Here is a 13481-nt window from a genome sequence, read left to right as displayed (position 1 = left end):
ATGTATCTTGAAAGAAGTTGCTGTGGCCGATGTCAAAGAGGTTACTGACTATGTTCTCCTCTAGGATTTGGATGGATTCCTGTCTCACATTGAGGTCTTTCATCCACTTTGAGTTTATCTTTGTGTATGGTGTTAGAGAATGGTTGAGTTTCATTCTTCTGCATGTGGCTGTCCAATTTTCCCAGCACCATTTATTGAAGAGACTGTCTTTTTTCCATTGCATGTTTTTTCTTGCTTTGTCAAAGATTATTTGACCATAGAGTTGAGGGTCCATATCTGGGTTCTCTATTCTGTTCCATTGGTCTGTATGTCTGTTTTTGTGCCAGTACCATGCTATCTTGGTGATCACTGCTTTGTAATATAGCTTGAAATCGGGCAACGTGATGCCCCCAGCTCTGTCTTACTTTTTCAACATCTCCTTGGCGATTCGGGGTTTTTTCTGATTCCATACAAATGTTAGGATTGTTTGTTCCAGCACTTTGAAAAAGGTCATTGGAATTTTGATCGGGATGGCATTGAAGGTATTGATTGCTCTGGGTAGCATAGACATTTTAACAATGTTTATTCTTCCGATCCATGAGCATGGAATATTTTTCCATCTTTTTGTGTCTTCTTCAATTTCTTTCATGAGTGTTTTGTAGTTCCTAGAGTATAGATCCTTTACCTCTTTGGTTAGGTTTGCTATTGTAAATGGAATCGTTTCTTTAATTTCTCTTTCTACAGTTGCGTTGTTAGTGTATATGAAAGCAACTGATTTCTGTGCATTGATTTTGTATCCTGCCACATTACTGAATTGCTGGATGAGTTCTAGTAATTTGGGGGTGGAGTCTTTTGGGTTTTCCACATAAAGTATCATGTCGTCTGTGAAAAGAGAGAGCTTGACTTCTTCTTTGCCAATTTGAATACCTTTTATTTCTTTTTGTTGTCTGATTGCTGTTGCTAGGACTTCTAGTACTATGTTGAACAACAGTGGTGAGAGTGGGCACTCTTGACGTGTTCCTGATCTTAAGGGAAAGGCTCTCAGCTTTTCCCCATTGAGGATGATATTCGCTGTGAGTTTATCATAGATGGATTTTATGAGCTTGAGGAATGTTCCCTCTATTCCTATGCTCTGGAGAGTTTTAATCAGGAAAGGATGTTGTATTTTGTCAAATGCTTTTTCTGCATCAATTGAGAGGACCATATGGTTCTTCTCCCTCCTCTTATTAATGTGTTCTATCACATTGATTGATTTGTGAGTGTTGAACCACCCTTGCATCCGGGGGATAAATCCCACTTGGTCATGGTGGATGATCCTTTGAATGTATTGTTAGATCCTATTAGCTAGGATTTTGTTGAGGATTTTGGAATCCATATTCATCAGGGATATCGGTCTCAAATTCTCCTTTTTGATGGGTTCTTTGCCTGGTTTGGGGATTAAGGTAATGCTGGCCTCAGAGAATGAGTCTGGAAGTTTTCCTTCTGTTTCTATTTTTTGAAACAGCTTCAGTAGAATGGGTATTATTTCTTCTTTGAATGTTTGGTAGAATTCCCCAGGGAATCCATCAGGCCCTGGACTCTTGTTTTTTGGGAGGTTTTTGATCACTGCTTCAATCTCATTACTGGTTATTGGCCTATTCAGGTTGTCAATTTCTTCCTGTTTCAGTCTTGGCAGCTTATAGGTTTCCAGGAAGGCCTCCATTTCATCCAGATTGCTCAGTTTATTGGCATATAGTTGTTGATAATAATTTCTAATAATTGTTTCTATTTCCTTGGTGTTAGTCGTGATCTCTCCCCTGTCATTCATAATTTTATTAATTTGGGTCCTTTCTCTCTTCTTTTGGATAAGTCTGGCCGGTGGTTTATCAATCTTATTAATTCTTTTTTTTTTTTTAAAGATTTTATTTATTTATTTGAGAGAGAGAATGAGAGAGAGAGAGCACATGCGAGGGGGGAGGGTCAGAGGGAGAAGCAGACTCCCTGCTGAGCAGGGAGCCCGATGCGGGACTCGATCCCGGGACTCCAGGATCATGACCTGAGGCAAAGGCAGTCGCTTAACCAACTGAGCCACCCAGGCGCCCTTATTAATTCTTTCAAAGAACCAACTTCTAGTTTCGTTGATCTGATCTACTGTGTTTCTGGTTTCTAATTCATTGATTTCTGCTCTAATTTTAATTATTTCTCTTCTAATGCATGGCTTAGGCGTCGTTTGTTGCTTTTTCTCTAGTTCTTTAAGGTGCAGAGTTAGTTGGTGAATTCGGGATTTTTCTATTTTTTTGAGTGAGGCTTGGATGGCTATGTATTTCCCCCTTAGGACCGCCTTTGCAGTATCCCATAGGTTTTGGACCAATGTGTTTTTGTTCTCATTGATTTCCATGAATTGTTTAAGTTCTTCTTTGATTTCTTGGTTGACCGAAACATTCTTGAGCAGAGTGGTCTTTAGCTTCCAAGTGTTTGAATTTCTGCCAAATTTTTTCTTGTGATTGAGTTCCAGTTTTAGAGCATTATGGTCTGAGAATATGCAGGGAATAATCTCAATCTTTTGGTATTGGTTGAGACCTGATTTGTGACCCAGTATGTGGTCTATTCTGGAGAAAGTCCCATGTGCGCTCGAGAAGAATGAGTATTCTGTTGTTTTAGGGTGGAATGTTCTGTAAATATCTATGAGGTCCATCTGGTCCAATGTATCATTCAAAGCTCTTGTTTCCTTGTTGATTTTCTGCTTAGATGATCTGTCCATTGCTGAGAGTGGAGTATTGAGGTCTCCTACAATTAATGTATTGTTATCAATATGACTCTTTCTTTTGGTTAACAGTTGGCTTATGTAGATGGCTGCTCCCATGTTGGGGGCATAGATATTTACAATTGTTAGATCATCTTGTTGGATAGACCCTTTAAGAATGATATAGTGTCCTTCTGAGTCTCTAACTACAGACTTTAGTTTAAAATTGAATTTGTCTGATATAAGAATTGCTACCCCAGCTTTCTTTTGAGGTCTCCTGGCATGGAAGATGGATCTCCATCCCTTCACTTTCAGACTGGATGTATCTTTAGGTTCAAAATGAGTCTCTTGTAGACAGCATATGGATGGGTCCTGTCTTTTTATCCAATCTGCAACCCTGTGCTATTTTATGGGAGCATTTAGGCCATTCACATTGAGAGTGATTATTGAAAGATATGAATTAATTGTCATCATGTTGCCCATGAAGACGTTATTTTTATAGATTGTCCCTGTAAATTTCTGTTGTAGATCACTCTTGGGGGTCTTTCTCCTTTTATAGAACCCCCCTTAGCAGGGCCGGCTTAGTGGTCACATATTCTTTCAACTTCTGCTGGTCGTGGAAGCTCTGCATCTCTCCATCCATTCTAAATGAAAGCCTTGCTGGTAAAGTATTCATGGCTGCATGTTCTTCTCATTTAGTACCCTGAATATGTCTTGCCAGGCCTTTCTGGCTTGCCAGGTCTCTGTGGATAGGTCTTACGTTATTCTGATGTTCCTCCCTCTGTACGTAAGGAATCTCTTCCCCCTAACTGCCCTTAAGATGGTTTCCTTGGTTCTAAGATTTGCAAGTTTTACTACTACATGCCGGGGTGTTGGCCTGTGTTCCTTGATCTTAGGAGGGGTCCTCTCTACCTCTAGGACTCGAATGTTTGTTTCATTCCCCAGATGAGGGAAGTTCTCAGCTACGATTTGCTCAAATATATCTTCTAGCCCTCTCTCTCTCTCCACTCCCTCCGGGATTCCAATTATTCTGACATTGGAACGCCTCATGGTGTCACTTATTTCTCTGATTCTATTTTCATGGATTCTGAGTTGTTTTTCCCTGGCTTCCTCTTTTCCCTTTTAATCTATTATACTGTCTTCCAGATCGCTTATTCTCTCTTCTGTCTCAGTTACCCTAGCTGTTAGATTATCTAGATTGGATTGGATCTCATTGATAGCATTTTTAAGTTCTGCCAATTCACCTTTTATTTCTGCCCTTAGAGATTCTATGTTGCCATTAATTGATTTCTCCATTCTAGCCATTGTCTTCAGAATTGCTAGCCTGAATTCCATCTCCAACATCTTGGTTATGTCTGCATCCATTTGTAAATCTGCAGCATAAGTCATAATCTCTGAGTCTTTTCTGTTTTGGGGGCTCCTCCTCCTAGTCATTCTGTTGATGGGTGTTTGAGGGAATGTATAGAGTCCAAATTATTGACCACAACCCAAGCAAGATGCACCTGTTTTCTTGGGACCTTAGGGTTGCTGGCCTCTTGTTTTCCCAGCCTGTCTTCTGCGGGAGGGGCCTGCCACGCTGTTACTCAGGCAACCCTGTTTGGGCAGAGGTGCCCTGCACCCCTGTGGCGGGGGATGAGCTCAGTGGGAATCAGTCTTTGGGGCTTTTGTTCTCTGGCGCCTTTCCCTGGTGGCTTTCCGCGTTTCTTCTGCGAGTCAGAGCAGAAGAGACCGTTTCCAACCCTCTGCCTCAGAGCAGAGAGACCTCAGTCTGTTCTTCAGTGGGCTCTCCAGGCCACACCGTCTCCGTTTCTGTCTGTGCTGCTACAAACTGCAGCGTCCTGGGTTGTGCGCCCCTCCGCAGTGCTCCCAGTCCTGCCTCCAGGTCAGGGCACGTCTCTGCCCTTTGTGCTTCTAAAACCACCAGCCGCTTCCAGTTCGCGCGCGCGACTCTGCCGCTTGGGGTTTCCACCCGGGGGTTGCAGTTCACCGGCGCGACCCCAGTGCACCAGGTTTCCGTCTCGGAGGCTGCAGTTCGCGTGCGCGCGACCGTTGCTCCGGTTTCTGTCCGGGAGGGCTGCGGTTCGCGTGCGCGCGACCCCGCCTGTCTGGTTTTCCACCCCGGGGGCTGCGCTAAAGTTCTTTCCCGACGTTACCGGTCTGTGAGTCTGTGCCCGTCCGCAGCGCACGAGGCTGTCGCTCACTGGTGGTGTAGGATCTCCACATCCAGGCACCCTCCGCCGCCGTTTATCCTCCGATATATGCCCGCAGAATCACGGCTCCCCGCTTCGTACCTCGAAACCAGCCGCCCACGATATTCTGTTTGTAGAGATCCAGATCTTCTTACATCTCAGGCTGGTTTCGTGGGTGCTCAGAGTGGTCTGGTAGATACCCAGCTCAATTCCAGGGACCAGTTGAAATAGGGTCCCCTACTCCTCTGCCATCTTCCCCCCTCCCCCGCCTCCATCATTGCCTTTTTAAATAAATGTATTCTTTGGTATTCTTGCCCACTTATTCTTCCAGATAAATTTCACTATGAATTTAACAAGTTCTATAAAGCATCCCACCATGACTCTATTCGGTAGTACATCACATCTATACATTAACTTAGGGAGTACTGTAATCATTGCTATATTTAGTCTCCCTAGATTGAAGCAGAGTATGGCTATGCATTTATTCAGGTCTTTATTTCTCCCATTAAAGTTTTATAATTTTCCTGGAGTAAGTTTTGTGAGCCCAGGATTACATTAATACCCAAGTATTTAAATTCACTTTGTCATGCTTTTGACAAATCATTCCATGCCTCGGAAGACTGCATCCTTCTTAGGTGGCAAAGCCTTCCTGAAAAGTGTACTCTTCCTAATACAATGAGATTCAATTCTGAATTATCCATTTTCTTTCACTCAGTCAGCAAATAGGAAATGTGTACTGGATATTCCACACTCTGCTCATGGTGTGGTTTGATAAAAGGAAGCATGAAAGCCCGAGGCTGAGAACTGAAAAACCTGGGTTGTAGTCTAGTTTTGTCACATATTTGCTTTATCATCCCAGAAGCAAAGGGCTCTGGAGTCCGATGCCTGTCGGACCTCGGGCAAATGACTTTCATCTATCTGTAAGGTTCCCTCATCTGTAAAATTGGGTCAATAAATGGTAACTATCTCATGGGGTCATGATAAATCATAAATGATTCATGTGAAATGCTTACAGCAGTGCCTGATGCATAATAAACACTTCATAAATGTTAGCTATTCTACCTTCTGTTGTTGTTGTTGTTGTTGTTAATAACAGTATAGTACTGCCTCTCCTGAGTCTCGGCTTCCTTATCAGTGAAATGGGAAAAATAAGGCTCAACTGCATAGGGTTGTTGTGAGGATTAACTGTAGCCATGTATATAAAAGCGCTCTACACATTCTAAAGCTCTGTGCCAAGTGGAGAAATGGAAAGGATCACAGGAAGCAATCACAGGTACAGAAAACCAAAAGAGATAATCTAGAAAATACTTTCTTTTGGCTTTTAAATACATCACTTATGTATATAGCTTTTTCTCCCAGCAGATCTACTCACCGCCGTTTTTCCCTCCTGCTAATATTATAATGCATTTGCATTCTCTGCACACAAACCAAATAACAGTGGAGGGAGACAACCAAGAGTGTAACTACCTGGAATTAAAATTCATTGCAGGCTCCCAGGCAAAGAGAGTGGCTCAAGAATATACATTTGATTCTCCCACCTACACCCATCATTCCAGTTGTGACAGAAACGACATAAGAAATGTTAAAAATGTGTGTGGGGGTTGGAGGGGAAGGTGAGCGGAAACTCCGTCAAGATTTCTCCTCTTAAATATCATCTCGGGGCGCCTGGGTGGCTCAGTCGTCAAGCGTCTGCCTTTGGCTCAGGTCATGATCCCAGGGTCCTGGGATCAAGCCCCACATCAGGCTCCCTGCTCCGCGGGAGGCCTGCTTCTCCCTCTCCCACTCCCCCTGCTTGTGTTCCCTCTCTTGCTGTGTCTCTCTCTCTGTCAAATAAATAAATAAAATCTTTAAAAAAAAATTAAAAAAAAAATCAACTCTGCCCTTGACCTTTTCATCTTCCCTGAGGTCATAAACTGTCATCCATCTTAAGCACCAATACTCTTTTTCTTTCCATTGACCTCTCTTCTGTTTTTAAATTTAAACCAGTTTCCCAGATCCTGACCAAACCTGCACTTAAACCAGTGGTTCTCATAATTAGCTTGCATCAGAATCGCTTGGAGGGCTTGTTAAAAACACAGACTGCGAGCCCCATTCCAGGTTTCCGATTCAGTAGGTCTGAGTGGGGCTTGAGGATTTGCATCCTTAACAAGTTCAGAGGTGATACCGAGGTTGCCGGTCCTGGGACCACATCTGGAGAACCATCAACTTAAATTAAATATTACTGCTCCCTCTAATTACCACGCCACTTCTCCTTCCTTTTGCCAGCCAATTTCTTCTTTTAAGACATTTTTAAATGTTCAACTATGTTTTTAAAGTTCTTCTTTTAAAATATTTTTCTATGACACGGTGGCACTAACACATAATCATTGCATTAAAATTAATGAAATGAGGGACGCCTGGGTGGCTCAGTTGGTTAAGCATCTGCTTTCAGCTCAGGTCATGAGCCCAGGGTCCTGGGATCGAGTCCCACATCGAGCTCCTTGCTCAGCGGAGAGTCTGCTTCTCCCTCTCCCTCTGCTGCTCCCGCTGTTTGTGCTCTCTACCTCTCTCTCTCTCTCTCTGACAAATGAATAAGTAAATCTTAAAAAAATAAAATTAAATTAATGAAAGGAAACTGAAACCTTCCTATATTGCTTGTGGGAATGTGAAATGGTACAGCCACTTTGAAAAACAGGCTGTTCCTCAGAAAGTTAATAGAATTACCATATGGCCCCCAAATTCCACCCCTTAAGTATATACCCAAGAGAACTGAAAACATGTCCACGCAGAAACTTGTACACGAATGGTCATAACAGCATTATTCACAATAGTTAAAAAGCGAAAACAGCCCAAAGGTCCGCCAATAGAGGAATGGATAAATAAATATGGCATATCCATACAGGGGAATATTATTTGGCAAAGAAAAGGCATGAAGTACTGATATATGCTACAGCACAATGAACCACTAAAGCACGTCAACTGAAAGAAGCCAGACACAGAAGCCCTCATATTGTCTCATTCCACTTGTAGGAAATGTACCAAATAGGCAAATCCACAGGAACTGAAAGTAGATTAGTGGTTGCTGGAGGTTGAGGGTGGGAATGGGGAGTGATGGCAAATGGGCAGAAGGGATCTTTTTAGGGAGATGGATAGGTCTTAAAATTGGATTATGGTGGTTACAATTGCACGGCATTGTAAATTTACCGAAACAGGTAAATTTATGACGTGTAAAGAGCCCTGTACATTTCTTTTCTAGGAATTCCCCTTATGGGCCATCATGCCATCTACTTTCTAGGCCCACCACTTCACTACACTTGCTTTCCTGAAGGTCACTTGTGACTCTAAATTGTCAAAGCCAGTAGCGGTCCTCTCCTTATCCTCTGCCATGGTACATTGGCCTACCTCTTCTGTCACACCAGCTGCTTGCTCCTTCAGTTTCCTTTGCTGGTTCTTCTTCCTCATCCTACCCCCTGGCTGGCTGATTGACAAACCTCCTCCAAAGAATCCACTTATCTTCCTCACTAACCTCAAATTCAGCATGCCCCAACTCAAATTTGTCATCTGCACCAAGCTAGCTCCCCTTTCTCACCTGCCCCAGCTCTGTCAATAACTTTCTCTGGGTCACCTGGGGCTCAGAGTCACTTTTGACTTATTTCCTTTCTGTCCCAAATTCCAGTCACCAGTTCTCTCTACTTTTCCCTCAGAAGGTGTCACTTACTTGTAAGGAAATCATTTGAACAGGCGATTCACATGAGAAGTGATGCAAATATTAAATAAACACATGAAAATATTTCAAACTAGAATAATCAAAGGAAGCCAATGAAAATTATCCTAGGTGCCATTTACACCTATTGCATTAGAAACATTTTCCACAGAAGGAAAGATTTGGGGGGAACTGGTATCCTTATATATTGCTCATGGCAGTGTAAAATGCCTCCTGGGAAAACAGTTTGGTGAAATCTATCAAGAACAATAAGAATGTTCATATTGTTGCGACTAGTAATCCCAACTCTGGATAATTGTTTTTAATGAGATAATTCAAAATGAGAAAAAGGTTATAGCTACTCAAAATTTTTCTGCAGCATTACTTTATAATAGCAAGAAATTGGAAACAACCTAATTATCCAACAATTTGGGAATGATTAAGCAAATTACAGCACATTAAGCTAGTGAAATATGCAGCCATTAAAATTTATAACTATTGAGGAAGCCTGTACAGCAACATGAAAAATTGTTTACCAAGTAATGCTTAGTGGGAGAGAAAAAAAAGCAGCAGGACACACAAAATCACATCTACATAGTTATTATAACTCTGCCACAAAAATCTTTATACCTATAGATAAAACCTGGTAGGGAAATGAAAACAATCAGGGTGTTAGGGTGGTAGGACTAAGGCTGCTTTTTCTTCTGTTTTTAATTTCCTGTAATATTGTTTTCATAATAAACATTTTCTCCCCAAAATATCACACATATTTATCTGTCTCTTTTGCTTTGTTCCTGTTGTACCTCCCTTTCCCAATCCAGGGCCATACTCGTTCACGCCTGGATCACTGACCCAAGCTGTTCTTCCTTCAACCTAGCTAGGCTGCAAATACAGCCCAGTTGCCTCAAGTATACCACATTTATCACATCACTTACCTGATCGATAACCTTCAATAGCTTCTGTATTTGCGATACTATATAGTTTTCGAGGCCTACCTATCCTGGTCCAATACCTCACTATTCACCGCTTTTCTCTGCTATTACTGCAGCTGCTGCCCCCCACCCCTTCCTTCTTCATCCTTATTGTCACAACTACCGTTTACTGAGGCTTTACTGTGCCGGGTTTGGTTCCAAATGCTTTATGCATATTTGCTCATTTAATCCTAGCAACAATCACAGGAGGTAGGTACTCTAACCTCATTTTACAAATAAGGAAACTGGGGCGCCTGGGTGGCTCAGTTGGTTAAGCGTCTGCCTTCGGCTCAGGTCATGGTCCTGGGATCCTGGGATGGAGTCCCTCATCGGGCTCCCTGCTCAGCGGGGAGTCTGCTTCTCCCTCTTCCTCTCCCTCTGCCTCTCCTGCTCATGCTCTCTCTCTCGCTATCTCTCCGTGTCAAATAAATAAATAAAATACAACAAATAAGGAAACTGATGGGGCAGAGAGAGAGCACGTTGTGTGAGAGACAGAGGGAGGGAGGGAGGACCAGCCATTTGCCAAGCTCACACAGCTAGGGAAAATAAGAATCTGGGTTTGAACCCAGGCAGACTGATTCCAAGGCCAGAACTCTTTTATTTCTCCAACATACTCTGCTTAGCCCCTCTGGGCCTTTCCTCCTGTAGGTCCCAGTCTTCAGTTTTCTCACCCTCCAACAAACTTAAATAGAGAACAATTTATCATGTATTGGCCCTGTATCACGTGCCAGATGCTTCTTGTTTGAACCATATATTTGACACTTTTCGTCTTATGGCCACTCACCTGAGTAAGCAAGAGCTGGGTTTCAGTCCTGGTTTGTCCCTCTAGTAGCTGTGAGACCTTCACTGAAATTACCATAACTTCTCTGAACCTCACTTCCTTTATCTGAGTCAGTGGTTCTCAAAGTGTGACCCCAGGACCAGCTGCGTCAGCATCACCTGGCAGAGCTTGTTAGGAATGCAGATTTTGAGCTTCACTCCAAACCTACTGAATCACACTCTCTGGCAGGGGTTGAGGGGGAGGGGTGGGATCTACCTGTCTGTGGTTTAACAAGCCCTCCAGGTGTTTCCAAAGCACATTCAAGTTTGAAAACCACTGCCCTAGTTAGAATAATACCTACCTGACAGAGTTTTGGGGCATATAAAACATCACAAAATATGTGTAACTTAGCTGGCAGCACATAGGTTGTTTTGTAAGTGGTAATTTGTTATTACTGCTACTTAACTTCGTGTGGGTTAGTCCTCCTTGCTCAAGCTGTGGGTGGACAGGCATTGTGCTTCCTGATGCTCTTTCTCTAATATTCCCCTGCTTGCCTTGAAAAAGGCAGTACATACACTAGGTTTTGAATAAAGTCCTCTTCCCTCACTGCCTGACTGGTAAGAGAACCAGTTTGGAGAGGCGCCGTAGGTTAGTCTAGTGTCTCTACAGGTAGACTACCTGGGTCTAGTCAACTTACCAGACCTGTGGGACGTCAGGCAAATGAATTTATCTGTGTATCCTTCAGTCTCTTCTCTCTGTCAGAGTCTAATAATAACTACCCCTTAAGGTTATGGTGATAAATACAGTTGACCTTTGAACAATGGGGGGTTAGGGGTACCACCCCTCACCGCCCCCAAAGCAGTTGAAAATCCATGTGTAACTTTTGACTCTGCAAAAACTTAACTATTAATAGCTTGCTGTGCACTGGAAACCTTACTGATAACACAGTCAGTTAGCCCATATTTTGTATGTTCTATGCATTATATGCTATATTCTTATGATACAGCGAGCTAGGGAAAAGAAAATGTTATTAAGAAAATCATAACAAAAATACATTCACTGTGCTGTATTGTATTCATTGAAAAAGAATTCATGGATAAGTGGCCCCATGTGATTCAAACCTGTGTCATTTCAAGGGTCAGCTGTAAATATTTGTAAAGTGCTTTGAACGGTGCCTAGAATAGAGCACCATGCTCAAGAAAGGTTAGTTAACATTATTATTTTTGTGTCATTTCACCCATTTGATGGTGGAGGAGGCTGTGTTTCTTCAGTTGGTAAGCCAATGACAAATACCTCTTGAGCAACTTCTCTGTGTCAGGCGTTGTGTTAGGGACAGAGGAGTCTACAGCCAAAATGTGGTCTCCTCTCTCAAAGGTCTCAGTCTACTATGGGAAACTCAGCAGACCCACCAGACTGAAATGATCTCTCTAAGGACATGGTACAAGTTAGTCCACAGAGGGGAATCTGATCAGCCATAGAGTCCCATAGCACACCCACCCAGGCCTCAGACTTCTAAGACATGATGCTGAGGGATCCCTTTGAAAGGTTTCCTTAGGGATCCTACTTGATGCACTTATAAGGGGAAAGGCATAAACTTTGGGGCCAGACAAAACTGGGTCGTGTGACCTCAGCTAAGTTGTATAATCTCTCTGGACCTCGTCTATAAAATAGGTAAAAAGTGAACTGTTGTGGAGAATAAATGAGACTATGAGTTAAAAAGGGTCCAGCCCAGTGACTGACAGATTATTCATAAATTTTGGGTTCTTCCCTTTTTTCATGGCCAACCAGAAAACTGATAGGTTTCTCAGACTTTGGAGTCAACAGAAAGCCCAAATTATTCCTGACTATCTCACCAAATCACAGGGGACAATGTAGACCCCCCAGAAAGAACCCTGGGCTCTTTGGGGGGTCAAGAGACCCAGAATCTAGTCCTTTCCCTTGGTGCCCACACAGAGACATGGCTAAGGGCCTTTTTCCCTGTTCCCCCTTCATTTCTAGGGGTTGAGTTAAAGAATCAATATGATTTAGGGCTATCTTGTATAATTTGGCCTGGAGAGGAACTGGCTAAAAGAATATATTAAGGAATTTCACAAAAAAGAGGGTCCTGCCAGGCTGATGGAGAGCAACCCGGCAAAAGTAACTGTCCACTCCTTATAGCAGGCCAGCTCATCTCTGGGGAACATGAGTTCCAGGTGCCAGGTTCCCCACATTACAGGAGCAGACTCTCCACTCTGGGCATTTTTTTTTTTTCTTTAAAGGCTTCGCCCAGGAAACTCTTTTCCCTCTAGTCCAAGCTCTATGTGCCATTTGCAAAAATGTCCCTACCTTCTTCCAGGAATTTTAATCTATCACTAGCATGACCTGTCCCTGGACTTTCAAGAGCAGACCCTAAGTTCTCAACAAGTCCTAGAAAAAGAACGGTGGCTGAGCCCAAGAGACAAGTGCCTCCAACAACTGAGGCAAAGGCAGAGCGGTAGCCGGACGGTCTTACCTCCTCTCTGTCCTCTCCGATTGCCCAATGGCCGCTGGGAAGGCGGGCACCGTTTATGCCTTTTCATCTATATTTCGGCATGATCTGCTCCCACGCGTCCTTGCGCCTGGGCAGGCCTGCCCCAGGCCTCTGAGCTGATGGGCGCAATGCCCACGATAGTGCCTGACTACTCCATGTTCCAAAATGTCCTAGTGATCAGTTGGGTCTGTAGCCCAACTGCCTGGGGGGCGGGCTAGATTACATCTATGGTATCAAGTTCTTGGTATGGACACCAGGCCGGGTTCCTCAAAGGAAACTGAGCAAACACAAGATCTTAGCAATTCTATAGAAGCCTCAGAGACACCAACTCGCCCCAGCTCCCTGAGGGATCACTTACCTCCCTGACTGGCTGGTCTTCCTGTTTCCTGTTATTGGTTTCCATTTGTCCCCAGGAAATTCCTGCAAGGCAAAATTCTGATAAGTTAGGGAGCTCTGAGCAGACAGGTATCCAGATGGCCTCAAAAATGTGAAGAGGTCAGGAGCCCGTCCCTGGCCAGAACCTGCCCCCCCCCGCCCCCCCGCCGCCCCCAATTGGTTTCTTCTACTCTCCCACGTCGGCTAGAGAAACAAGTACCTGGAGGGCTGCCTTTCTTGTCAGGAGGCCCGGTGAAAAGCTGGGGGGGGGGAGGGTCTGGCCAGGGGCGGGGT

General features: G+C 43.6%; 1 protein-coding gene across 1 annotated transcript in view; it reads right to left on the bottom strand.

Annotated features, from left to right (window-relative positions):
• Positions 1–13481, bottom strand: part of SHROOM4 (shroom family member 4) — a 223845-nt gene that overhangs the window by 23288 nt on the left and 187076 nt on the right. The window contains exon 5 of the mRNA XM_021678717.1: positions 13171–13232. Coding sequence (XP_021534392.1) covers positions 13171–13232 — 62 coding nt within the window. The remainder of the gene's footprint in view (positions 1–13170; positions 13233–13481) is intronic.

The sequence above is a fragment of the Neomonachus schauinslandi genome, chromosome X (genome assembly GCF_002201575.2).
Source record: "Neomonachus schauinslandi chromosome X, ASM220157v2, whole genome shotgun sequence".
Lineage (NCBI taxonomy): Eukaryota > Metazoa > Chordata > Mammalia > Carnivora > Phocidae > Neomonachus > Neomonachus schauinslandi.
The sequence above is the reverse complement of the archived record's forward strand: the minus strand, read 5'-3'. Positions and strand labels throughout refer to the sequence as shown.